At 49.8% G+C, this 25,416-nt stretch overlaps 2 protein-coding genes across 3 annotated transcripts in view; one reads left to right on the forward strand and one right to left on the reverse strand.

Moving 5' to 3' along the window:
- The window catches only part of PGM2L1 (phosphoglucomutase 2 like 1), a 36,700-nt gene extending 22,103 nt beyond the window's left edge, over positions 1-14,597 (forward strand). Inside the window, exons 6-15 of one of the 2 annotated variants that reach the window (XR_013224147.1) lie at positions 35-228; positions 304-493; positions 688-785; positions 884-1,061; positions 3,235-3,328; positions 8,404-8,533; positions 9,071-9,260; positions 9,346-9,479; positions 10,175-11,732; positions 11,786-14,597. Coding sequence is in view for 1 of the 2 variants with exons in the window: in XM_077298832.1 (XP_077154947.1) it covers positions 35-228; positions 304-493; positions 688-785; positions 884-1,061; positions 3,235-3,328; positions 8,404-8,533; positions 9,071-9,260; positions 9,346-9,479; positions 10,175-10,277 (1,311 nt within the window). In the remaining variant the exon portion in view is untranslated. Of the gene's footprint in view, positions 1-34; positions 229-303; positions 494-687; positions 786-883; positions 1,062-3,234; positions 3,329-8,403; positions 8,534-9,070; positions 9,261-9,345; positions 9,480-10,174 lie in introns of both variants that reach the window. The other variant, XM_077298832.1, reaches the window with a different exon arrangement.
- A 4,581-nt stretch (positions 14,598-19,178) lies between these two features.
- On the reverse strand, positions 19,179-20,120 carry LOC143817829 (olfactory receptor 52E8-like). Its single transcript, XM_077299294.1, has one exon. It carries the CDS (start codon positions 20,118-20,120, stop codon positions 19,179-19,181), a length of 942 nt encoding a protein of 313 aa, XP_077155409.1.
- Between the last annotated feature and the right edge of the window lie 5,296 nt (positions 20,121-25,416).

Consider the following 25,416-nt stretch of genomic DNA (forward strand, 5'->3'; position numbering starts at 1 on the left):
ATAACAAATGTTTTTTTTATTTTTTATTTCTTAGGTGTATTGGGAGAACGGCGCCCAGATCACCGCGCCCCATGACCGTGAGATCCTAAAGTGTGTGGAGCAGCACCCGGAGCCCTGGGCGGACTCCTGGAGCGTGAACATGGCCGACACCAGCCCGCTCATGAGGGACCCCCTGCAGGTGATCACCGACAGCTACATGGCGGACCTCCGGACGCTCTGCTTCCACAGGTACCCGCTGCTCGTGTGACTCGGCCCTTATATATGAGACGGGGCCCTTATCTCTGACCCGCGTGTGATCCGCAGGGAGCTGAACCAGAAGACGCGGCTGCGGTTCGTCCACACGTCCTTCCACGGCGTCGGCCACGATTACGTCCAGGCGGCCTTCAATGTCTTTGGCTTTAACCCTCCGATTCCCGTCCCCGAGCAGAAGGACCCAGACCCCAACTTTACAACCGTGAGATGTCCGAACCCTGAGGAAGGCGAGTGCGTGCTGGTAAATAACCCCCCATGTGATCAGTGCCGCCGTCCCTCCTGTGATCAGTGCCGCCGCCCCCCCTGTGATCGGTGTCACCCCCCCCCCTGTGATCCTTGCCGCACCCACTGCACAGGTCGTCTACCCTGCTTTTCTAGGGACCGGTATGGCTCCGCCCCATAACCAAGTAACGCCGTGCGCTCTGCTCGTCCTAGGAGCTGTCTCTCCGGTTGGCCGAGAAGGAGGGCGCCCGGTTGGTGCTGGCCACAGACCCCGATGCCGACCGATTGGCCGTGGCCGAATGTCGAGATCCGTAAGCAGCCCACCTTTATACCGTGACCTCCTGATTGTGGTGCATGAGCTGGGAGGAAGGGACTTGTTAACCATTGACTGACCGGCACGTCTCCTCAGGGGTAGCTGGAGGGTGTTCTCCGGGAACGAGCTGGCCGCTCTCCTCGGGTGGTGGACGTTTTTCTGCTGGGACAAGTCCGGCCCGACATCCACGGTGCAGGAGGTTCACATGCTGGGCACCGCCGTCTCTTCCTCCATCCTGCGGGCGGTGGCCGACAAAGAGGGATTCCAGTATGAGGTGTGTAATGGTGTGGAGACCGTCAGCAGGAAGGTGTCACGTTGTGTTGGGGGGGATGATGGAATGTGACTTTTTCTTTCTCACCGTTCTCACAATCCCATCAGACGCTGCTCGCAGATGGGGGTTTGGTACGGTGGACCCCGGACTCCTGGGGAGAGATTTGTGCCTCTGATGTGTTTTTCCTCAACAGAGAATTGTCCAAACTGCGTACAATTGTAACAAACCCCCAGCCGGGAGGATTCTACAGGGGCTTCATTCATTGACTGCAACAGAACTCAAAAATCGATGAGACGTTGAGTCTGAGTTAGTGGAGTGGGGCGCCGCTGTGGAGTGGAGTGGGGCGCCGCTGTGGAGTGGAGTGGGGCGCCGCTGTGGAGTGGAGTGGGGCGCCGCTGTGGAGTGGAGTGGGGCGCCGCTGTGGAGTGGAGTGGGGCGCCGCTGTGGAGTGGAGTGGGGCGCCGCTGTGGAGTGGAGTGGGGCGCCGCTGTGGAGTGGAGTGGGGCGCCGCTGTGGAGTGGAGTGGGGCGCCGCTGTGGAGTGGAGTGGGGCGCCGCTGTGGAGTGGAGTGGGGCGCCGCTGTGGAGTGGAGTGGGGCGCCGCTGTGGAGTGGAGTGGGGCGCCGCTGTGGAGTGGAGTGGGGCGCCGCTGTGGAGTGGAGTGGGGCGCCGCTGTGGAGTGGAGTGGGGCGCCGCTGTGGAGTGGAGTGGGGCGCCGCTGTGGAGTGGAGTGGGGCGCCGCTGTGGAGTGGAGTGGGGCGCCGCTGTGGAGTGGAGTGGGGCGCCGCTGTGGAGTGGAGTGGGGCGCCGCTGTGGAGTGGAGTGGGGCGCCGCTGTGGAGTGGAGTGGGGCGCCGCTGTGGAGTGGAGTGGGGCGCCGCTGTGGAGTGGAGTGGGGCGCCGCTGTGGAGTGGAGTGGGGCGCCGCTGTGGAGTGGAGTGGGGCGCCGCTGTGGAGTGGAGTGGGGCGCCGCTGTGGAGTGGAGTGGGGCGCCGCTGTGGAGTGGAGTGGGGCGCCGCTGTGGAGTGGAGTGGGGCGCCGCTGTGGAGTGGAGTGGGGCGCCGCTGTGGAGTGGAGTGGGGCGCCGCTGTGGAGTGGAGTGGGGCGCCGCTGTGGAGTGGAGTGGGGCGCCGCTGTGGAGTGGAGTGGGGCGCCGCTGTGGAGTGGAGTGGGGCGCCGCTGTGGAGTGGAGTGGGGCGCCGCTGTGGAGTGGAGTGGGGCGCCGCTGTGGAGTGGGGCGCCGCTGTGGAGTGGAGTGGGGCGCCGCTGTGGAGTGGAGTGGGGCGCCGCTGTGGAGTGGAGTGGGGCGCCGCTGTGGAGTGGAGTGGGGCGCCGCTGTGGAGTGGAGTGGGGCGCCGCTGTGGAGTGGAGTGGGGCGCCGCTGTGGAGTGGAGTGGGGCGCCGCTGTGGAGTGGAGTGGGGCGCCGCTGTGGAGTGGAGTGGGGCGCCGCTGTGGAGTGGAGTGGGGCGCCGCTGTGGAGTGGAGTGGAGTGGGGCGCCGCTGTGGAGTGGAGTGGAGTGGGGCGCCGCTGTGGAGTGGAGTGGAGTGGAGTGGGGCGCCGCTGTGGAGTGGAGTGGAGTGGAGTGGGGCGCCGCTGTGGAGTGGAGTGGAGTGGAGTGGGGCGCCGCTGTGGAGTGGAGTGGGGCGCCGCTGTGGAGTGGAGTGGAGTGGAGTGGGGCGCCGCTGTGGAGTGGAGTGGAGTGGAGTGGGGCGCCGCTGTGGAGTGGAGTGGAGTGGAGTGGGGCGCCGCTGTGGAGTGGAGTGGAGTGGAGTGGGGCGCCGCTGTGGAGTGGAGTGGAGTGGAGTGGGGCGCCGCTGTGGAGTGGAGTGGAGTGGAGTGGGGCGCCGCTGTGGAGTGGAGTGGAGTGGAGTGGGGCGCCGCTGTGGAGTGGAGTGGAGTGGAGTGGGGCGCCGCTGTGGAGTGGAGTGGAGTGGAGTGGGGCGCCGCTGTGGAGTGGAGTGGAGTGGAGTGGGGCGCCGCTGTGGAGTGGAGTGGAGTGGGGCGCCGCTGTGGAGTGGAGTGGAGTGGGGCGCCGCTGTGGAGTGGAGTGGAGTGGAGTGGGGCGCCGCTGTGGAGTGGAGTGGAGTGGAGTGGGGCGCCGCTGTGGAGTGGAGTGGAGTGGGGCGCCGCTGTGGAGTGGGCGCAGGTTCCAGTAGTGTGCTCTCTTCTCTTACAGGAGACGCTGCCGGGGTTTAAATGGATCGGGAACCGAGTGAAGACCCTCCTGGAGCAGAGGAAGACCGTCCTGTTTGCCTTTGAGGAATCTATAGGTCAGTGACTGACCCCATATAGGGGGTCTTCAGTATTCCCAACCCCTTTTCATGCACACTGTAAAGAAATTAACCCCTTTCATGACATCTGGTGCATATTGCTGAGCCTTGCGCTGCCGTCCTGATACCCTGGGTGATGCTAACAGCCTTTGGCATCTGGGCACATATCGGGAGTCTGTAAGGGGTGGGGTGGTCTCTGATCCCTCCCCAGAAGATGCTGCAGCCAATAGTGATTACAGAATCTAAGGTGTTTGATGGAAGGGGCTTCTGTCATTTGTCTTTCCCTTCAGTCTTTTGTCGTTCCCCTCCTGTCATTTTTGTCGTTCCCCCTCCTGTCATTTTTGTCGTTCCCCCTCCTGTCATTTTTGTCGTTCCCCTCCTGTCATTTTTGTCGTTCCCCTCCTGTCATTTTTGTCGTTCCCCTCCTGTCATTTTTGTCGTTCCCCTCCTGTCATTTGTCGTTCCCCTCCTGTCATTTGTCGTTCCCCTCCTGTCATTTGTCGTTCCCCTCCTGTCATTTGTCGTTCCCCTCCTGTCATTTGTCGTTCCCCTCCTGTCATTTGTCGTTCCCCTCCTGTCATTTGTCGTTCCCCTCCTGTCATTTGTCGTTCCCCTCCTGTCATTTGTCGTTCCCCTCCTGTCATTTGTCGTTCCCCTCCTGTCATTTCTTTTCCCTCCTGTCATTTGTCGTTCCCCTCCTGTCATTTGTCGTTCCCCTCCTGTCATTTCTTTTCCCTCCTGTCATTTGTCGTTCCCCCCCCCCTGTCATTTGTCGTCCCCCCCCTGTCATTTGTCGTCCCCCCCTGTCATTTGTCGTTCCCCCCCCCCGTCATTTGTCGTTCCCCCCTCCTGTCATTTGTCGTTCCCCTCCTGTCATTTGTCGTTCCCCTCCTGTCATTTGTCGTTCCCCTCCCCCTGTCATTTGTCGTCCCCCCCCTGTCATTTGTCGTTCCCCCCCCGGTCATTTGTCGTTCCCCCCCCCCTGTCATTTGTCGTTCCCCCCCCCTCCTGTCATTTGTCGTTCCCCTCCTGTCATTTGTCGTTCCCCTCTTGTCATTTGTCGTTCCCCCCCCCCCCTGTCATTTGTCGTCCCCCCCCTGTCATTTGTCGTCCCCCCCCTGTCATTTGTCGTTCCCCCCCCCCGTCATTTGTCGTTCCCCCCCCCTGTCATTTGTCGTTCCCCCCCCTCCTGTCATTTGTCGTTCCCCCCCCCTCCTGTCATTTGTCGTTCCCCTCTTGTCATTTGTCGTTCCCCTCCTGTCATTTGTCGTCCCCCCCCTGTCATTTGTCGTTCCCCCCCCCCCGTCATTTGTCGTTCCCCCCCCCTGTCATTTGTCGTTCCCCTCCTGTCATTTGTCGTTCCCCTCCTGTCATTTGTCGTTCCCCTCCTGTCATTTGTCGTTCCCCTCCTGTCATTTGTCGTTCCCCTCCCCCTGTCATTTGTCGTCCCCCCCCTGTCATTTGTCGTTCCCCCCCCCCGTCATTTGTCGTTCCCCCCCCCTGTCATTTGTCGTCCCCCCCCTCCTGTCATTTGTCGTTCCCCTCCTGTCATTTGTCGTTCCCCTCTTGTCATTTGTCGTTCCCCCCCCCCCTGTCATTTGTCGTCCCCCCCCTGTCATTTGTCGTCCCCCCCCTGTCATTTGTCGTTCCCCCCCCCCGTCATTTGTCGTTCCCCCCCCCTGTCATTTGTCGTTCCCCCCCCTCCTGTCATTTGTCGTTCCCCCCCCCTCCTGTCATTTGTCGTTCCCCTCTTGTCATTTGTCGTTCCCCTCCTGTCATTTGTCGTTCCCCTTCTGTCATTTCTTTTCCCTCCTGTCATTTGTCGTTCCCCCCCCCCCTGTCATTTGTCGTTCCCCCCCCCTCCTGTCATTTGTCGTTCCCCCCCCCTCCTGTCATTTGTCGTTCCCCTCTTGTCATTTGTCGTTCCCCTCCTGTCATTTGTCGTTCCCCTCCTGTCATTTGTCGTCCCCCCCCTGTCATTTGTCGTCCCCCCCCCTGTCATTTGTCGTTCCCCCCCCGTCATTTGTCGTTCCCCCCCCTGTCATTTGTCGTTCCCCCCCCCCCCTGTCATTTGTCGTTCCCCTCCTGTCATTTGTCGTTCCCCTCTTGTCATTTGTCGTTCCCCTCCTGTCATTTGTCGTTCCCCTCCTGTCATTTGTCGTTCCCCTTCTGTCATTTCTTTTCCCTCCTGTCATTTGTCGTTCCCCCCCCCCTGTCATTTGTCGTTCCCCCCCCCCCTGTCATTTGTCGTTCCCCCCCCCCTGTCATTTGTCGTTCCCCCCCCGTCATTTGTCGTTCCCCCCCCCTGTCATTTTAGTCGTTCCCCTCCTGTCTTTTTAGTCGTTCCCCTCCTGTCTTTTTAGTCGTTCCCCTCCTGTCTTTTTAGTCGTTCCCCTCCTGTCTTTTTAGTCGTTCCCCTCCTGTCTTTTTAGTCGTTCCCCTCCTGTCTTTTTAGTCGTTCCCCTCCTGTCTTTTTTGTCGTCCCCCTCCTGTCTTTTTAGGCGTTCCCCTCCTGTCTTTTTAGTCGTTCCCCTCCTGTCTTTTTAGTCGTTCCCCTCCTGTCTTTTTAGTCGTTCCCCTCCTGTCTTTTTAGTCGTTCCCCTCCTGTCTTTTTAGTCGTTCCCCTCCTGTCTTTTTAGTCGTTCCCCTCCTGTCTTTTTAGTCGTTCCCCTCCTGTCTTTTTAGTCGTCCCCCTCCTGTCTTTTTAGGCGTTCCCCTCCTGTCTTTTTAGTCGTTCCCCTCCTGTCTTTTTAGTCGTTCCCCTCCTGTCTTTTTAGTCGTTCCCCTCCTGTCTTTTTAGGCGTTCCCCTCCTGTCTTTTTAGGCGTTCCCCTCCTGTCTTTTTAGTCGTTCCCCTCCTGTCTTTTTAGTCGTTCCCCTCCTGTCTTTTTAGTCGTTCCCCTCCTGTCTTTTTAGTCGTTCCCCTCCTGTCTTTTTAGTCGTTCCCCTCCTGTCTTTTTAGTCGTTCCCCTCCTGTCTTTTTAGTCGTTCCCCTCCTGTCTTTTTAGTCGTTCCCCTCCTGTCTTTTTTGTCGTCCCCCTCCTGTCTTTTTTGTCGTCCCCCTCCTGTCTTTTTTGTCGTCCCCCTCCTGTCTTTTTTGTCGTCCCCCTCCTGTCTTTTTTGTCGTCCCCCTCCTGTCTTTTTTGTCGTCCCCCTCCTGTCTTTTTTGTCGTCCCCCTCCTGTCTTTTTTGTCGTCCCCCTCCTGTCTTTTTTGTCGTCCCCCTCCTGTCTTTTTTGTCGTCCCCCTCCTGTCTTTTTAGGCGTCCCCCTTCTGTCTTTTTAGGCGTTCCCCTCCTGTCTTTTTTGGCGTTCCCCTCCTGTCTTTTTAGGCGTTCCCCTCCTGTCTTTTTTGGCGTCCCCCTCCTGTCTTTTTTGGCGTCCCCCTCCTGTCTTTTTAGTCGTTCCCCTCCTGTCTTTTTAGTCGTCCCCCTCCTGTCTTTTTAGGCGTTCCCCTCCTGTCTTTTTAGTCGTTCCCCTCCTGTCTTTTTAGTCGTTCCCCTCCTGTCTTTTTAGTCGTTCCCCTCCTGTCTTTTTAGTCGTTCCCCTCCTGTCTTTTTAGGCGTTCCCCTCCTGTCTTTTTAGGCGTTCCCCTCCTGTCTTTTTAGGCGTTCCCCTCCTGTCTTTTTAGTCGTTCCCCTCCTGTCTTTTTAGTCGTTCCCCTCCTGTCTTTTTAGTCGTTCCCCTCCTGTCTTTTTAGTCGTTCCCCTCCTGTCTTTTTAGTCGTTCCCCTCCTGTCTTTTTAGTCGTTCCCCTCCTGTCTTTTTAGTCGTTCCCCTCCTGTCTTTTTAGTCGTTCCCCTCCTGTCTTTTTTGTCGTCCCCCTCCTGTCTTTTTTGTCGTCCCCCTCCTGTCTTTTTTGTCGTCCCCCTCCTGTCTTTTTTGTCGTCCCCCTCCTGTCTTTTTTGTCGTCCCCCTCCTGTCTTTTTTGTCGTCCCCCTCCTGTCTTTTTTGTCGTCCCCCTCCTGTCTTTTTTGTCGTCCCCCTCCTGTCTTTTTTGTCGTCCCCCTCCTGTCTTTTTTGTCGTCCCCCTCCTGTCTTTTTAGGCGTCCCCCTTCTGTCTTTTTAGGCGTCCCCCTTCTGTCTTTTTAGGCGTTCCCCTCCTGTCTTTTTTGGCGTTCCCCTCCTGTCTTTTTAGGCGTTCCCCTCCTGTCTTTTTTGGCGTCCCCCTCCTGTCTTTTTTGGCGTCCCCCTCCTGTCTTTTTAGTCGTTCCCCTCCTGTCTTTTTTGGTGTCCCCCTCCTGTCTTTTTAGGCGTCCCCCTCCTGTCTTTTTAGGCGTTCCCCTCCTGTCTTTTTTGGCGTTCCCCTCCTGTCTTTTTTGGCGTTCGCCTCCTGTCTTTTTTGGCGTTCCCCTCCTGTCTTTTTAGGCGTTCGCCTCCTGTCTTTTTTGGCGTCCCCCTCCTGTCTTTTTTGGCGTCCCCCTCCTGTCTTTTTAGTCGTCCCCCTCCTGTCTTTTTTGGCGTCCCCCTCCTGTCTTTTTAGTCGTTCCCCTCCTGTCTTTTTAGTCGTTCCCCTCCTGTCTTTTTAGTCGTTCCCCTCCTGTCTTTTTTAGTCGTTCCCCTCCTGTCTTTTTTAGTCGTTCCCCTCCTGTCTTTTTTGTCGTTCCCCTCCTGTCTTTTTTGTCGTTCCCCTCCTGTCTTTTTTGTCGTTCCCCTCCTGTCTTTTTTGTCGTTCCCCTCCTGTCTTTTTTGTCGTTCCCCCTCTTGTCTTTTTTGTCGTTCCCCTCCTGTCTTTTTAGTCGTTCCCCTCCTGTCTTTTTTAGTCGTTCCCCTCCTGTCTTTTTTAGTCGTTCCCCTCCTGTCTTTTTTGTCGTTCCCCTCCTGTCTTTTTTGTCGTTCCCCTCCTGTGTATTGGTCCCCGACAATGTTCTTCCTTTTGGGTTTTTTCGATTAATAAGAGGGACGAAGCCTTTTCCTTTCTCTCTCCTGACAGTTGCGTCCTTGAGATGCCGCTGTCAGAGACGACCTGCAGCAATCTGCGTCCGCTGGAGATAGTTACATGGCCACAGGGGCGGAGCCTTAGGAAGTGCAGGAAATTGCTGCAGATTGTTACCTCCTAATTGTACAATTTCCTTCTAGGCTTCATGTGTGGCACCGCCGTGCTGGATAAGGACGGGGTGAGTGCGGCCGCGGTGGTTGCAGAGATGGCGACGTATCTGGACAGCGTCAATCTGACCCTGGAGCGGCAGCTCCTCCACATATATGAGATGTAAGCAGACGGAGCGCCGCGCCATGAAACGCTGTGCGAGCCGGGGATCGCGGGCTGTGCGCTCAGGACAACACTGACACCTGGTGGTCACAAGGCAGAACTACGGACAGCTGAAAGTGTTTTTATTTTATTCCTTTTTCCCCTTGGAATAAATGTTGTGCAAATTTATTAATTTTTTTAGATTAATTTAATGAAAAAAACAGTAATTCTGCTGTTTGCTGGTTTGCTGATTTCTTTCTATTTTTTTTAGTCTATCCTCTGTAGCATGCCTTATTTTATAAAGTTTTTTTTTTTGTCTGAGTTCTCATTATAAAAGAAGGGAATTTTGCGTTTCCTTTTTTTTTTTTTTTTTTTACTTTTTGCTCCTGAGATTTCTTTTTTTTTGTTCACAGAGCCGTCGCGACCCTTCAGCTTGCACGATTGCTAGTATTCCATTAGTGCATACATCCTGACGGACACACGCTTATGCCAGCAGCATTAGTTTTCCTCTTCCGTCGGCCATGTTTTCTCATCGGCCTCATTCTCGCCCTTTCCCAGGTACGGCTATCACATTTCTAAGACGTCGTATTTCTTGTGCTATGATCCGTCCACCATCAAGAGGATATTCGAGCGTCTGCGGAATTACAGTGGCCCCAAGCAGTACCCGCAGGCTTGTGGGGCGTACGGCGTCCTTCATGTGCGGGACGTGACGATGGGATATGACAGCAGTCAGCAGAACAAGAAATGTGTAAGAGACGCACTACAAGTCCCATAATGTCCTGCTGTGCTGTACATAATGAGGTTCTCGGCACTGACCACACCGTCTCTTGCAGCTGCTCCCCGTCAGTAAGAACAGTCAGATGATCACTTTCACCTTCCAGAACGGCTGCGTGGCCACCATGAGAACCAGCGGCACCGAACCAAAGATCAAGTACTACGCCGAGATGTGCGGACTCCCGGGGCAGGGGTAAGGCTGGGACCAGGCTCGTGGGCCACTTTTTACATCTTTGCACCCTTATATGCCCTAATAAACCATTTGGGCACTGTAGAGCCCTTGACTGCACCATGGACCCTTGTGGGTGTTTCAGTGCCTCTCCTGGATACTCGCGGGGCTGCGGCTTCTGCCCTGTGGACCTTCTTTAGGTGCCTCTCTCTGACCCTCGCTGGGGCTGTAGTTTCTGCCACGTGGACCCTCGTGGGTATTTGGATGCCTCTCTGACCCTCACGGGGCTGTAGCTGCTGCTCTGGGACGCTCCCAGTGCTGTTGCCCCTCCTGGACCCTCGCGGGGGCTGTGGCTGCTGCCCCTTGAACCCATGTGAGTCTTTAGGTGCCTCTCTCTGATTCTTGTGGGGGCTGTAGCAGCTACCCCATGTACTCTCGTGGGTCTTTAGGTGGCTCTCTTTGACCCTCGCGGGGGCTGTAGATTCTGCCCCATGGACCCTCGTGTCTTTAGGTGCTTCTCTCGGACCCTTGCGGGGGCTGTAGCAGCTGCCCTATGTACTCTCGTGGGTCTTTAGGTGCCTCTCTCCTACCCTAGCTGGGGCTATAGCTGCTGCTCTGGGACGCTCACTGTGCTGCTGCCGCTCCCGGACCCTCGCGGGGGGCTTTGGTCGCCTCAGCAGGGTAGTTGGCCTCCTCACTGACTCTTCTGTGTCTTGCAGGGACCGGCCTTTCCTGGAGGACGAGCTGAAGAAGGTGATTCAGGCTCTGGTGGACGAGTTTCTGGAGCCCAGTAAGAACGGTCTGACCTGGAGGTCCCTGTGACCGCGTCCGTCACCCCAGGCCTCGGAGCAATGGCGGAGAGAGAACCTATCACTGTCCAGACCTACTCAATGCACTTACCTGTGTGTGACCCCATGCAAAGCATTGTGGGTGGTGTCTGCCGTGCACTGTTCCACGCTTCTTAAAGGGATAGTCCAGAGTCCCCTTCACCCTTCAGTTTAAGGTTTGCGTTTGGTTTTGTCCACTTTCGACCAAATCACTTTTTTTTTATTTTTCATTGTCTTTAAGACGAGGTCAGTTCTGACCTTTTGCTGAGGTTCTTAAAGGGATATGGTCATGGGAATGACTGTTCTTTCATCCACGAGGGCCAAGAATTGCTTAAGGTCACGGTGTGGAGACGACTCGACCACTGAAAGAAGATGGAAAAACTTGAGTTTCTTTTATGTTGTTTTGTTCTGTGTTAAGTTATTACTTTTGTATTTTTTTTTTTCTGCCGGAAGCTCCAGGATCAGCGGCGGCCGGACGCCGGGGACTCTCGCCGGCGAGGATTATGTTACGTTTTTTTCTGTTCTGCTGCTCATGAGATTTGCACAGTTGTAGAGATTTTCTCGCTTTCAAGCTTTGCGTTGAGGTTGCTCTGCTTTGTGGCTCAGTGCCGCCAGTCATGGTAGTGACGTCAGCTCATGTCCGGGGGGGGCGAGACTTAATCTAGACCAGTGGTCTCCAGCGGCCCCCGACATGCGGGATCGTGGCGACTTTCTATTAGACTTTGCCTCTCAATTCCTTACCTGTTATCAATAGCTCTGCTTGCTGTCAGTGAATGGAGACCTCATTCTTCGTATCGAGTGTCTGATCACCCGTCCTGACCTGCTCCATGGTTTGTTAGTGTGTTGGTCTGCAGAGCAGGTCCGTACATTGAAATACACCCTCAGCTGCGAGGAGTGTTGCTTCCATTCACTGACTGTAAACCACGACAGACACCAAGTTGCCACGTTTTAGGTCATGGAGGACGGCACGTTGCGCTGCCACCTGGAGTGCAAGAGGATGACGAGGCTCTGGTCTGAAGGCCACAGACTACCAACGTGACCGCTGCATCGGGGTCCTGCCGATAGTTTTGCTCAGCTGGTAATCAGGAGCGCTTTTCAGACTGACAGCAAGCAGAGATCCTGAGAGTGTCGAGTGCAGAAGTATATTAAGTGAGATCTACAGTCAGTGTCCAGGAGCCTTCTACTCCTGTCACATCCAGAGCTGCATCTACTGTTGTGCCACCTTCCTATTCTCATTTTTATTAACCCTTTTCTTGAGGTTTACAGAAGCTTATAGATGACATTTGGCTGCTTTGCATTATGGGTGATGTAGTTTTTGCACTACACACTGTCCACGGGCTAGGCTGTAGTGCATTGTGGGGGAACAGATGCAATATTTGGGTTGGGTGTGTTGGCAGAATATCAAAACGCTTTGTTTTTTTTGTCCCAAATACATGCATTCACCTCCAGGGCTGCATTCACCTCCAGGGCTGCATTCACCTCCAGGGCTGCATTCACCTCCAGGGCTGCATTCACCTCCAGGGCTGCATTCACCTCCAGGGCTGCATTCTCGGCGGTATCCCACCATTTAACACAGCTTTCCTGCCAGCTCTTGGAAGATTACGGACATGCTGAGCTGCATTGCATTGTGGGAGCTGTGGAGGTCACACACACAATAGAATAGGCTGCAGTGCATTGTGGGAGCACAGATCCGCTATCCTGTTTGTGCTCATTCACACAGTGCCTGCATATTCCTGCTGACAGCCATAGATATTTGCTGCAGCTCTGGGTGTAACAAGAGCATTGGCTCGTGGTCACTACATTAGATGTAGACTTCACCTGGTGATGGCCCGGAGTACGGTGGGCCATGACTTCCCCCGATGGAGGACCCGCCAGTCGCTGGGTGTCTGGTGATCTGCGCCGTAACGTGCGCGGCCTCCACTTCTGTAATGAAGCGTTTTGCACTGGTCGGTGATGTCTTCCCCCACGGCTCTGACTTTCATGCTCGCTCTGGGGTTTTACCTTTTTTGCACTAAGTCTTACTGCGCTGCTCCCGTCCATCCTATGATGCCGTGTCCTCTAAGGGGCGCTGCAATGTGCCTAGGTTATAGCCAGATTGAGATTTCAGCTGCTGTGGAGGAGGGGATGTGATGGTGTGCCTCGGTCAGGCCCCCTCCCATCAATACTATATGTGTTACCAAAGTGCCCGCATCCCTTATTGTCCTTTTTGCTTTACCCCATGTTGATGACCTCTTTATGGAGGATGTCACTTTTTGTAACAATCGGACAGGTCAACGAGTTGGGTCATGTATCAAGCTCGACCAGTGGGGTTACGTGTGTCCAGGGCTTGGATATGGGTGACCTCTCTACTGGCTGGGTCAATATCTGATTAGTGGGTGTCCCCCACCGATCAGCTGTCAGTGGCTCTGGCATTGGCCTCCTGTCCCACAGCCAGAAGAGTTCAACCCCCCATTCACTTTGTAATTGCGATTCAAGAGATGGCAGCTCTGATCAGTAACTTCAGTAGGAGCTGACCTGCAGAATCGCCACTACATGGTGTATGGAGCTGGGGTATTCTGTACTTTGAGCATCTGGCTGTGCCAGAGCTACTAACCTGTGATCATTGGGTGGTCTCGGGTGTGTGACTCCAAACAATCTGATATTGGTGACCTATCCTAGGGATAGACCCATTATTATCTAGGTAGAGGACAACCCTTTTAAATTGTTGACAATCAGCAAAAGACCACCATACATTACCACTCAACTGCAGAAATTAGCTCGATTGTGCCCACATGGAGATGACCAACCTGAGTTTTTAGCGGTTCCCACCAGATGTTATAAGACCGGGTACCATTTATTGAGGATGGTGTCACCCAGTTTGAAAACCAAAGAATTGCTTCTCTACTTCCCGTGAACCTCATTGGCCACTCAAGACATGTTTCCCTTTGAAGGCTCTTGATGTTTTTGGGGAGGACCATGAGTATTGGGAAGCCAGCTTGATACCTTCTACACCTTCACAATGGTTGCCCATTCATGTGGTTCTTCAGGCGGTTCCCACCACAACATTTAACCAATACTTCAAACGACCAGTTCTGATCCAGGGTTCCTCCAATCCAAGTGGGTGTTTACACGTCAATTCGGGCTTTAACAGCAGTTGGTGGTTTGTTATTCTTAACTCTGTTGACAACTTTTTTTTTACTAATTGCTATGACCCTGCGATAAGTAGGGTGGTTGAATCTATTAGTGTCCTGTTTGGGTTGCGAGGTGAAGACAGGACAGCTGTTTGTATATTGCACTAGCAGGGCCTACATGTACACAGACCCTATGGTTATTGCTTGTATTGGAGAGGACTGTAGTAAAGTCCTTCATTTTCAAGGTTCTTCGGAGAACGAGGTTGATAATCGTATTATGCTTTACTTTATGGTTGCTCATGATTTAGCTTTTGCTTCGTTTCTATTATTTAATCTTGTTCATCCATGTGTCACAGACTGACATGAGAACCTTTCGGTACTCGCGAAACCTCATTACTGAGCGTTTGCCCCCCACAACAGTCTCTTTCCATTTGCCCCAAATCTTTAAGACTTCGTCAACATTCTTGTCAAAGATTCCAGTCACCAACAAGCTTTTGAGTTGAAGTTCTTGCCATCTTCTGGTTCCTCTGCTCATCCACTTCATCCACTTGTTCTGAAGACATCAGATAACCAGCTATGGTTGGGCAGAAGACACTTGGGGTTCTTCTAAGTGGCAGTCGTTGACCAACTATTTTCTCGTGAACTGAAAATTCATTTTTGAATGGAGATCTCCATCTTGTGCACTTAGAGATGGGAAAACATCCAAGACTTTGTCCGTAGATGTAGTTAGTAAAGCTTTTAATCCACCAAAATCCATTTCCTAAATCCTTAAAAAAGATGACCGCCCCATCCATTGGACAAATCACCTTATGATTGAACTGAGCTGATTGTGGGGGTTAAACCGTGTTAGTCACTACACACAGTTACACTGCTGCTTTAAAGAGGGTATCAAAACTAGAGAAACACGACCGCTTCCTTCAAGATTCGGCTCCACCTTCTGTCTGCAGGTTGTATGTGGTGTTACTATTTGACCCTTACTTGGACCCATGGACCAGTGTAGTGATGTTTTTGAAGAAAGCAGCCATGTTTGTCTTAATACCGGACCCCCATATCCTCATCTATATTGCTGTATAGACTTGCTCGTTTCTCATGTTTACTTAGTTATATTGATGTTTATTGATTTTCTACAGACTTGTTGCTAGTACGTTGTATTTTTTTTTATAGTGATTGTGTAACTGGTGTTCAAATAAACTCTGGTTATTACATTTGCGTGTTGAGTTTGCAATTCACTTATGCAATCTTTGTTGGAAGTTCTGGGTCACTCGTGGCAGAAAATGTCTTCATCCACAATATACTACTGTACTATATGGAGAAAAGTCTTGGGACATGGATAGAATGCACATCATTTGCTATAGGAGTTGTTCCACGTTTTTGTCTAAGATGCTTACGCGTACGTGCCTAATAAGTGTATTGTACAAGCCATCCAGCTCAAATCATAATGGGAATTTTTGTGGAATTTGTTAAAAAAAAATTTGCGAAAATATATAAAAAAACAAAAAAAACTGTACGTCATTGGTTTGTCTGAATCCTTAACAATACATCTATAACTATTCAATAGATCACGTGAAGTAATTGTCCCCCTCTACTCCTTGGTCATGCCTCATCTGGATACTGTGCAAGCCAAATCTTTGACTCCTCAGTCTCCATGACACCGACTCCACCAAAATGGGTTCCGATTCCCCATCAGGGCTGTGGAGTTGGTAAGCCAAACCTCCAACAACTCAATTTCCATGACACCGACTCTGTCTCCGCCAAAATGGGCTCCGACTCCACAGCCCCACTGGGCACCACACTTAACAAAAGACATTGAAAAACTGGAGCAAGTTCAAGGAAGAGCCACCAGAATGGTGTCCGGTCTGCAAACAATGTCCTATGAGGAACCGTTAGAGGATTTGGGAATGTTTAGCTTGGAAAAGAGAATGCGAACAGGAGACTTATTAGCCATCTACAAATATCTGAAGGCCTGTCAGTGTAGAGGGATCACCGTTATTCTCATTTGCACATGGAAACACGAGAAGCAATGGGATGAAACTGAAAGGGAGAAGATACAGATTAGATATTAGGAAAAACTTTTTGACAGTGAAGGGTGATCAATGAGTTGTTCCACGAGAGGTGATGAGTTCTCATTCAATGGAAGTCTTCAAACAGAGGCTGGACAGACATCTGTCTGCGACGGTTTTATGAATCCTGCATTGAGCAGTTGGTTTGACACGACCCTGGAGGTCCCGTCCAACTCCCAACATTCTAGGATTCTATATCACCCGCAAAGGAAAAAAAAGAAACAGAATGACTGAAACACTTTTCTCTCTTGTCTAACTCCTCAAATAAATGGTCTAAAAAGCGACCAAAAAATTCCTATACAATGTACTTCAATATGTTACATCTAATACCTATGCATGTAGAAAAGCCATGGAGACACCATCACGTGTTTCTCAACGCAAGCAATGAATAGCCAGGTCTTTCACCGGGAAGGAACAACCACGGGAAGGGCAGCATCCAATAAAGGAAAACCACCTATGCCAAAACATGGTATCCATCCACAGACGGCTGTTTCGGGGCATTTGCCCCTCATCAGTGTGGAGTAGGAAACTGGCTATTAGGAGCAGTGCCTGGTGAAAAGGCTATGAACATAAGGGTGAATGACCTCGGGGAGAGCAAAACATCCAACAACGCGGAGACTGTTTTTTGCATATTTCCCATAAGGGATGGGGGCAGTGTTCTGGATCACTGCGTTGAGAAACACGTGATGGTGTCTCCGCGGTGTTGGATGTTTTGATCTCCCCGAGGTCATTCATCCTTATGTTTATAGCCTTTTCACCAGGCACTGCTCCTAATAGCCAGTTTCCTACTCCACACTGATGAGGGGCAAATGCCCCGAAACAGCTGTCTGGATGGATACCATGTTTTGGCATAGGTGGTTTTCCTTTATTGGGTGCTGCCCTTCCCGTGGTTGTTCCTTCCCGGTGAAAGACCTGGCTATTCATTGCTTGCGTTGAGAAACACGTGATGGTGTCTCTGCGGTGTTGGATGTTTTGATCTCCCCGAGGTCATTCATCCTTATGTTTATATACATCTAATACCAAAACACACAAAAAAAGCATACATGGTTCTGATAGAAACATAAAAACGTGAGGGGTCTTTGGACGTAGGAATTTATATTTCTTTTAAGTGTTTTTAATGAGCAAAATTAGTAAAACACAATGAAAATAACAATATAAATGTGGTTTCAATGTAATCAAGGCCCACAGAAGGAAGTTACAACATTGTTTATAATTAACGGTGAAAGTAAAGTGTTAGAATTGCTGTTTTTTTTTTTCTAATTTCTCCCATCTAAAAGACTAAATGAAAAGCGATCAAAAAGTCATGTGTACTCCAACGTTGTCCCAATATTAATCTTGCAAAATATAGGGACCCTAAAAAGCTTTATTGAAAAATTAAAAAGTTAGCTGTTGAAAAATAGTGAAATGAAATACCTTGATTTTATGAAGTGTTTTTCTTCTGAAAGTGTAGTAGAATATGAAGAACGATCTAAGTCTGATGTCACACAGTAAAGATACTAGTGACAATGACCTGACCAAAAATGATGGTTTCCCCTAGAAAAGATTGAATAGTTTGACGATAGGGTCATGTTAACCTAAGGTGTGTCCTGTAATTGGCATCACAGGTGTCTATAAAGTTGTAATTAATAAGTGCCTATTTAAAAGGTGAAAAGTAGTCACTGTGCTGTTTGGTATCCTGGTGTACCGCACTGATCATGGACCAAAGAAAGCTGCAGCGACAGTTTTCTCAGGCGATAAAGGAATTGAGAGAAAACATGTTACAGGTAAAGGCTATAAGACGTTTCCTACAGCCGGATGTTCCTGTTACTACAGCTGCACATGTTATCCAGAAGTATAAGGTCTATGAGGCTGTAGCCAACCTCCCTGAATACATCCGTAGGAAGGAAAGTTAATGACAAATTGAAGAGACTGATACGAATGGAAACCAAAGAGCCCAAACAACTTTTAGAGAGATTAATGGTGAACTCAAAGGTCAAGGTCCATCAGTGTTAGGTTGCACCATCTGGTGCCGGCTTGGCCAAAGTGGACTGGAATTTGACAAAATGCATATTGCCAAGCCACAAAATTTCTGGGAGATGGTCCTCTGGACAGATAAAGAGAAAACTGGAGCTGATCGTTGTCATATTAGCTCTTCGTTTAGAGATGCAGGAATAAAGAGAAGAACATTGTACCTGCGGGAACACATGGAGGAGCTCGGGGATGTTCTTGGGTGACTACTGTTTCTAGCACAGGGGGTCTTGAATCTGCAGGATACAATGAAATCTCAAAACTCAAGTCATTCTGGAGCCAAATGAGTTGCCGAGTGTCAGAAAACAGTCTGAATCTCAGGTCATGGCTCCTCCAACAGGATAATGACCCAAAACAGCGAAAAACATTCAAGAATGGCTGAGAGCAAGTATCAGACTCTTCTGAAGAAGCTTCTGCGACCCTGATCTAACTCCTACAGAACATCAGTGGACAGAGCTGAGACCTGCATTCTGGAGAAGACCTCACACCTGAGCCATGAAGAGCCAAAATACCTGTGGACGGGGGCAGAAGTCTCACTCCGGCTACTTTCACACTAGCGTCATACTCGGCCCGTCGCAGAGCGTCGGGCCGACGTACCGACGCTAGCAGTGAATGCACCGCACAACGGGGGCAGCGGATGCTGTTTTTCCACGCATCCGCTGCCCCATTGTGAGGTGCGGGGAGGTGGGGGAGGAGTCTTTTGCAGCCGACGGTCCGCCACAACACGGCGCAACCGTCGCACGACGGTTGCGACGTGTGGCAAAACGTCACAATGCGAAGCAAATGCTAATCAACGGTGAAAAAATGCATCCTGCAAGCACTTTTGCAGGATGCGTTTTTTCAACCAAACGACGCATAGCGACGTGCAGTGCACGACGCTAGTGTGAAAGAGGCCTGAGCGGCATAGACCTCATCTATCTGCATTAGTCACCTCAAAAGGTTGTGAAACAAAATAAGTTATGGGAACCATCACTTGTGTCCAGGATGTGTTTTTTTTTTTTAATTTCTGTTGAACCAAAATTCAAAATCAAAAAAGCAAAATCTGATTCTCATTCCGTAAGTTTACATTGAAAACTACTTTTGTCAGTCACAAGTTATTTCATTGACCAGTGTTTTTTTTTTTTTTAGCTTAATAGAAAAGCAACAACAATTTTTTCCATGTGTGTAATGATGTAAATGGGGAAAAAATGGATTTGGGATGAGACGATGTAAAAACCGGAAAAGAAGTTTAGTCTGTAATTTTCAAGTAGTGATAATGTACAAATATATAAAACAAAAACGAGCAATAGAATATAACAATAGACAAGAAAAGATAATTGAGGCATAAACTAAAGTGTAAAACATTTTTTTTTCAAAAATTCTTCAGGAAATGGCAAAAAAAAACCTCCCCAAAGAAGGACTGTTTCCTGAAGTGGTTTCCATTAAAACCGCCCCTAAAAAATCAACAAAAATCCATGGTGAGGGGGTTATTTGGCATGAGAAAGTTGAGAAACTCCTTATGAGACCAATGAAGTGTCCAACTTGTTGCTACGTCCAGGCATTGCTATAGTCTATCATTTCAGCTCCCTGGTCGTGATATCCTATTTGCAAAGTTTTTATATTCTATAGCCTTGTAACACCAGGAGAAATGGTAAAAAAGAATCCCAAATTTAGCAAAATCAAATGATAAAATAGTTCTTTCTTGACATCAGATACTTTTTATTTTTTAGATTTTTATTTTTATAAAAATCTCCACTTTATCTCTTTTAGTCTATGAATCATTTTTACCTTTAGAGCTTTCGTCCTTACCCCGAACAGCAGAGGGTTGAGAAGCGGTGGTAACACCAGGGAGGGTGTAGACAGAAGGATGTGACTGCTAATGGGGAGATTGGTGCTACCCACTCTGTATCGAATGAAGACGAATATGAATCCCACTAGAAAGATGGAGAAGTTGATTAGGTGGGTGAAGAGCGTGTGCATGGCCTTCCGACTGGACTCTCGTGATAACTTATGACAAACAAGATAGATCCGAATGTATGAGAAAATGATGAATATGGTGGAGAAGAGGAACAAGGCAACGGTCATGATTGTCCCATAAATGTTATTAATGAAAGTGTCGATGCAGGCCAAAATAAATATAGACATGTTGTCGCAAAAAATATTTTTTATTTGTGTCCCACATAGAGGAACCCTTATGGTCAGGAGTAAGGCCACCATTATCACAGTGAAGGAGGACACTAGAGACCAGACTAGAAGATGAGTGGCCTTCTTGCTGGTCATCAGAGTTATGTATTGTAACGGATGATACACGGCCAGATACTGGTCGTAGGCCATAATAGTAAAGGTCAAGATTTCATAGTAGGCAAAAATTGTGACAGCCAAAGATTGGACTAGACATCCATTGTAGGAGATGGTCTTTGAAGACGTCAGCAGGTCTATCAAAAGCTTTGGGAAGAATGAGCAGCTACCGAAGATGCCATTGCAGATGAGATTACATATGAGGATGTACATAGGTTTATGGAGACTTTCCTCCGTCAGGACCAGATGCACAATGAAGGCACTCAAGCCTATGGTGGTGAAGTACACAACGAGAGACAAGACACAGTAGAGGAATCTATGATCTTCCATCTCCATGAGACCCAAGAGTTCAAAGCTGGTTTTGATTGAAGATCTGTTTTCCATCTTTGCAAATTAACTTGACTCAATCTGATGAGGATGAGATTTGGAGCAAAATTACACCATGAAAACCCTTTACATACATTTTTCTCATTTTATCCAAGTTTGATAATAGTAGATCTGAATTTGTGACACTGTGCGATATATCTTATGAGGGGATAGTGACTTCTTTCTCATCCACCTACAGACTCTTTAAGTTTTCAGAAACTTACAGTAACAGTAGGAGGGAGATGCAGCTGAAGTATCTCTGCACACTTTAAACTGCATGCTGTGAGAGGGGAGGAGGAGCTGCAGTGTAGAAATCTCTGATTGGGTCAGACACCACAGAACAGCTCTGACATCGTCCCTGGAAGAACTTGATTACTCAGCAGGTATGGAGACTAAAACAATCTCTTAAAGGGGTCACTGGAGACCTTTTGATGTACATCTATAGTTGCAACGTAGTCCGGGGCAATTTCCTCCATACCGCCATAAATTCTAATCCCCCAATGGTCTTTTAGAAGTTTTTCTCCTTTTAACTACTTGGCTCAAAATAACATACAAGTACATCACGGTGCAGTAGCAGTTCCCAAGCAATTACCGCAGGTCCCCAATGACAGCCAAGCTCCCTGCTTCAACATCAAGATAATTTTAATCCTGGCCGTTTAACCCATTGTACACTGATCAATAGCAGCTTCAGGATCTACACGCTTAGAGGACCCTTCCACTTTTTCTTGTCAGCCTCAGCAATCGTGGGATGCCTACTGGTTGCTGTAGCATATTCACTCCTAAAATGAAAAAGCTCTATCCCATATATCGATAGGTAACACTTCTCTGCACTAAGTGTTCCATAGCGCCCATTCATGAGAATGCATAATAAAGGATCTTTGACGGGAAAATCAGGACTTCTCAAGATGCCACCATGGCAATGCCAGAGCAAGCACAATATTGACATCCCTGCATCAGTTAGAACAGGAGTGAGCAGACTGACTCATCTCATGGCTTCTTACTTGACTATTTAAAATGGATTATTTGCCTAACATCCCGATGAGCGAATCTGACAAGTTTTGAATTCGACATCACTCGAAATTGTCCAGGAAATTCAATTCGAATTTAATGTGAATTGAATGTTCCTTTTATGCATTGACCGCCCTCCAGATCTCAGGGTTAAAAATAAGACCTTTCCACTCACACATCCCACCAATTCAGCCCCTCTTATGGTCCTCCACTGCACTTCTCCTTTCCTAGTCGTGTTCTAGTTTTGGATAATGCACATTGTTACGTCAGAGGCCTACTCGCTATTGGAAGCCCTGGCACAGAGACACGGTGTGAAGACGGAATAATGAGGCCAGAGAGAGCTGCATAGAGGACCAGATTCGGTGGTGGGACTGGTGATTGGTGAAGTTTTTTTAATTAACTAATTTCTTGGCTCTCTACATCTGCAAAATACGACTTCCACACTTTGCAGAATTCATCTGATGTGAAACACTAAAAAAAATTGGACTTAAGATAAATTGATTTATTTATAAAATTCCAAGTAAATTCAATTCACACCGAACCGGCTCACTCTCTAGACTCACTCTTGACACTAGACTTTCACTCTCTAGACTCTCACTCTCTGGACTCTCTAGACTCACTCTCTGGACTCTCTAGACTTGCTCTAGACTCACACTCTCTGGATTCTCTCTCTGGACTCTCACTCTGGAATTTCTAGACTCGCTCTCTAGACTCACTCTCCAGACTCTAGACTAGACTCTCACTCTCTAGACTAGACTCTCACTCTCCAGACTCTCTCTAGACTAGACTCTCACTCTCTAGATCTAGATGAGCATTGTGACCGGCTGCTCATGAGTACATTGTTTTTGACTGACCCCAATTTAAAGCATCAAGAAGAAAATACCATAAAGTTCAACATTATGAACCATCAATATTTTCATCTTTGTCACTCTTCAACCTTTACATCCACATTCCCAATAAGTGGTCAAAATGCAGATACCGGTGACTACCCTCCTCCATAGCTTACCAATGCTGTAGGACAGGCATGGGCCAGGAGCCACATAATATCTATGTGAACCCGTCCTGTTATGGCGGCCTCTGTGTAACTTTCTGCTGTCCTAGCTTCATCATTTGCCTCCTTATATTTATCTCTCCGTGCGTTTCCCTCGAGATTCATGGATGAGAAACTCCCAAAGGATCAAGTTCATCAGTATTAGGAAATGAGCAATTGGTATTACAGACAGATGATGTCTCGCGGCTATCATGAACCCCTCTGCGATCAGGAGTCTCTGATGATGATTGTTTTTTATCATATATACCCATTTTGCTTGTTTTTTTCATATACAGAAATTATTATTTTTTTCCTCTAATGTCCTGATCCAGAGACTCCCCTTTTGAGCCCTTATCTTCTGTCACTAAATCATGCAGCAAACTATTAGAATCACATGGTCAGGTGATATAAAATTTGGGTTTTCTTAATAGTCCTTTGAAACGTTACTCTGCTTGGAGGGAAGCTGTTCAGTCAAAGGCAGATATAGTTACGTTCCGAGACCAAATTTGCTAAAATAATACCTCCTAAATGTAGCCATTAATCCTTTCCTCATACATATAAAGCTTCCTTGCCAGTGGGTGTCTGTACTGCTCTCAGCCATTCAGTATCCGTTCATTTAATTAAAGAGTCAGTGGACCCAAATGGTAGATTTCACATTTTATGTGAAATTTAATCAAGTAAATACACAATAGTTAATACATATGCCCCTGTCACGTACCCGCTTCTCAGCATGTGACTGGGGGTTGCACCTGCAAGGGTTAATATATCTCCTCTCTCTCAGTCCAGCATTCCGCCTCTGTCCTATGCGGCAATTGGAGCATAAATCACCCTCGACACAGACCATGCACCCCGCTCATACACACTGCCACCACTCACCGAATACACGGGCGATGAGTCCCGGAAGTATTACTACTACTGTCTGCCAATCAGCAGGGTCACACACTCTAAGGGCTGTCCCACACGTCCAGATAATTCCGGTACCGGAATAAATCGGTACCGGAGTTATCCGTGTCCGTGTGCCTGGGAACTCACGTAGGCCATACGTGCGGCACACGTGTGCCGCCCGTATGGCGAGTGGGTACCACACGGAGCGTGTGGTACCCACGCGTGTGGTACCCTGCATCGTGCTGAAGCCGCGTTTCATATGTTCCCTGCAGCAGCGTTTGCTGCAGAGAAAATATGAATAATAGTGTTTAAAATAAAGATCTATGTTTCCCCCGCCCTCCCACCCCCTGTGCGCCCCCCCACCCCCTGTGCACCCCCCCCGCTGTTCAGAAAATACTCACCAGCTCCCACGTTGGCTGTCGCTCCTTCCTCTCTGCCCCATCTTCTCCTGTATGCGGTCACGTGGGGCCGATCATTTACAGTCATGAATAGGCGGCTCCACCTCCCATAGGGGCGGAGCCGACTATTCATGATTGTAAATGATCGGCCCCACGTGACCGCATACAGTAGAAGGCGCGGGGCAGAGAGGAAGGAGCGACAGCCAACGTGGGAGCGGGTGAGTATTTTCTGAACAGCGGGGGGGTGCACAGGGGGTGGGGGGGCGGCGGACACATAGATCTTTATTTTAAACACTATTATTCATATTTTCTCTGCAGCAAACGCTGCTGCAGGGAACATATGAATCGCGGCTTCAGCACCATGTGGGGGGGACAGCGCTTACTGTAGCGCTGTCTCCTGCACGCACACGGACCCCAGACGGAGAACGTCCGTGTGAGGTCCGTGTTTTACACGGACCCATTGACTCTATTGGGTCCGTGTAATACGTGCGCTCCCACGAACACTGACATGTCTCCGTGTTTGGCACACGGAGACACGGTCCGCAAAAAATCAATGACATCTGCACAGATGCATTGATTTTTATGGGTCTACGTGTGTCAGTGTCTCCGGTACGTGAGGAAACTGTCACCTCACGTACCGGAGCCACTGACGTGTGAAACCGGCCTAAAGCTATGGATTTTTTTAAAGCATGCAAGGTTAAAGCTTATTAAAGTAGTAAGCTTTAATACAATTGGTACAGTATGATTTTTTATTTTCACGGCTCTAAAATAAATTTCTGTGAATCACTGGGGGGTCAAAGTGCTCACCACACATCTAGATAAGTTCCTTAATGGGTTGAGTTTCCAAAATGGTGTCACTTGTGGGGGGTTTCCACTGTTTAGGCACATCAGTGGCTCTCCAAACGCGACATGGCGTCCGATCTCAATTCCAGCCAATTCTGCATTGAAAAAGTAAAACGGCGCTCCTTCTCTTCCAAGCTCTGCGGTGCGACCAAATAGTGGTTTACCCCCACATATGGGGTATCAGCGCATTCAGGAGAAATTGTGCAGCGTCCCAGAGTCCTGGTCGTTGCAGTAATGTTGCTCTGCCACTAAGGGGAGTGATGTTACATCTGATTGCACTAAAGGAGTTTCTCTGACCAGGTAACACTCACACTACACTTCACACTCCGGCCACCAGGGGGGGTGGTTCTATCTAGTAGGCCACTCCTCACACTCTGGTAAAACTGGGGGTTGGACAGGAAGACAGTGAGAGAAGTAACTGGGAAGAGCTAGTGAGAGGACCTGTCAGGGATGGGATCCTGGCAGACTCCTAAGAGCAGAACTAACCAGTGCACAACGGGAATACAGTAAAGAGGAATTAGGACCAGAAGGAGTCGTGCTGTTAGACCGAGGCAACATCCTTCTGAGGCGCAAACAGTCGGTGGCCGGAACGCCGAGCAAGTAAGAGACTCTAAGTACTTCTGCAAACCACGGCCGGACAGCTAATTATAGGTTGGCTGTCTCACACAAATCACCTAAGCAGACAACGGAGACAGCTGTGGGAGAGGGGCGACTCTAGGGTCCCGGAAGAACTCCAGGCCTACCCCGTCATACGGGTGCGTCCTACCATATCACCTGGGGGACGGAGAGAACGAACATCAGAGACAGGCAGAATCAGTTGTGAGGACTATCCCGGGAGCTCAGCAGGGAAGAACTACAACACCCAGCGCTAGAAGGTAGACACTGATTCCCACCTGTAAAGGGAACTCCTGATGTGCCTTTGGACCGGCCGGTCTCTGACAGCCCTGTTGACAGCACTCTGGACTGAGGACTCTAAAACCTTCAGTAAAGAGGTAAAGAGACTGCAACCTGGTGTCCTCGTTATTTACTACGACCTACACTGCACCGCAACATTACCATCACATCTATCATTGTGCGCCCCTCAGCAGGGTCACGGACCGGGTCTAGCCACCGTGACAACCCCAGAGCAGAGACTCAGAGGCCCGGTACC

The sequence above is a fragment of the Ranitomeya variabilis genome, chromosome 3 (assembly GCF_051348905.1).
Source record: "Ranitomeya variabilis isolate aRanVar5 chromosome 3, aRanVar5.hap1, whole genome shotgun sequence".
Lineage (NCBI taxonomy): Eukaryota > Metazoa > Chordata > Amphibia > Anura > Dendrobatidae > Ranitomeya > Ranitomeya variabilis.

Bases quoted from the DNA above. Each gene is read 5' to 3' on its own strand.
- LOC143817829 (XM_077299294.1), bottom strand. From the start codon at position 20,120: ATGGAAAACAGATCTTCAATCAAAACCAGCTTTGAACTCTTGGGTCTC.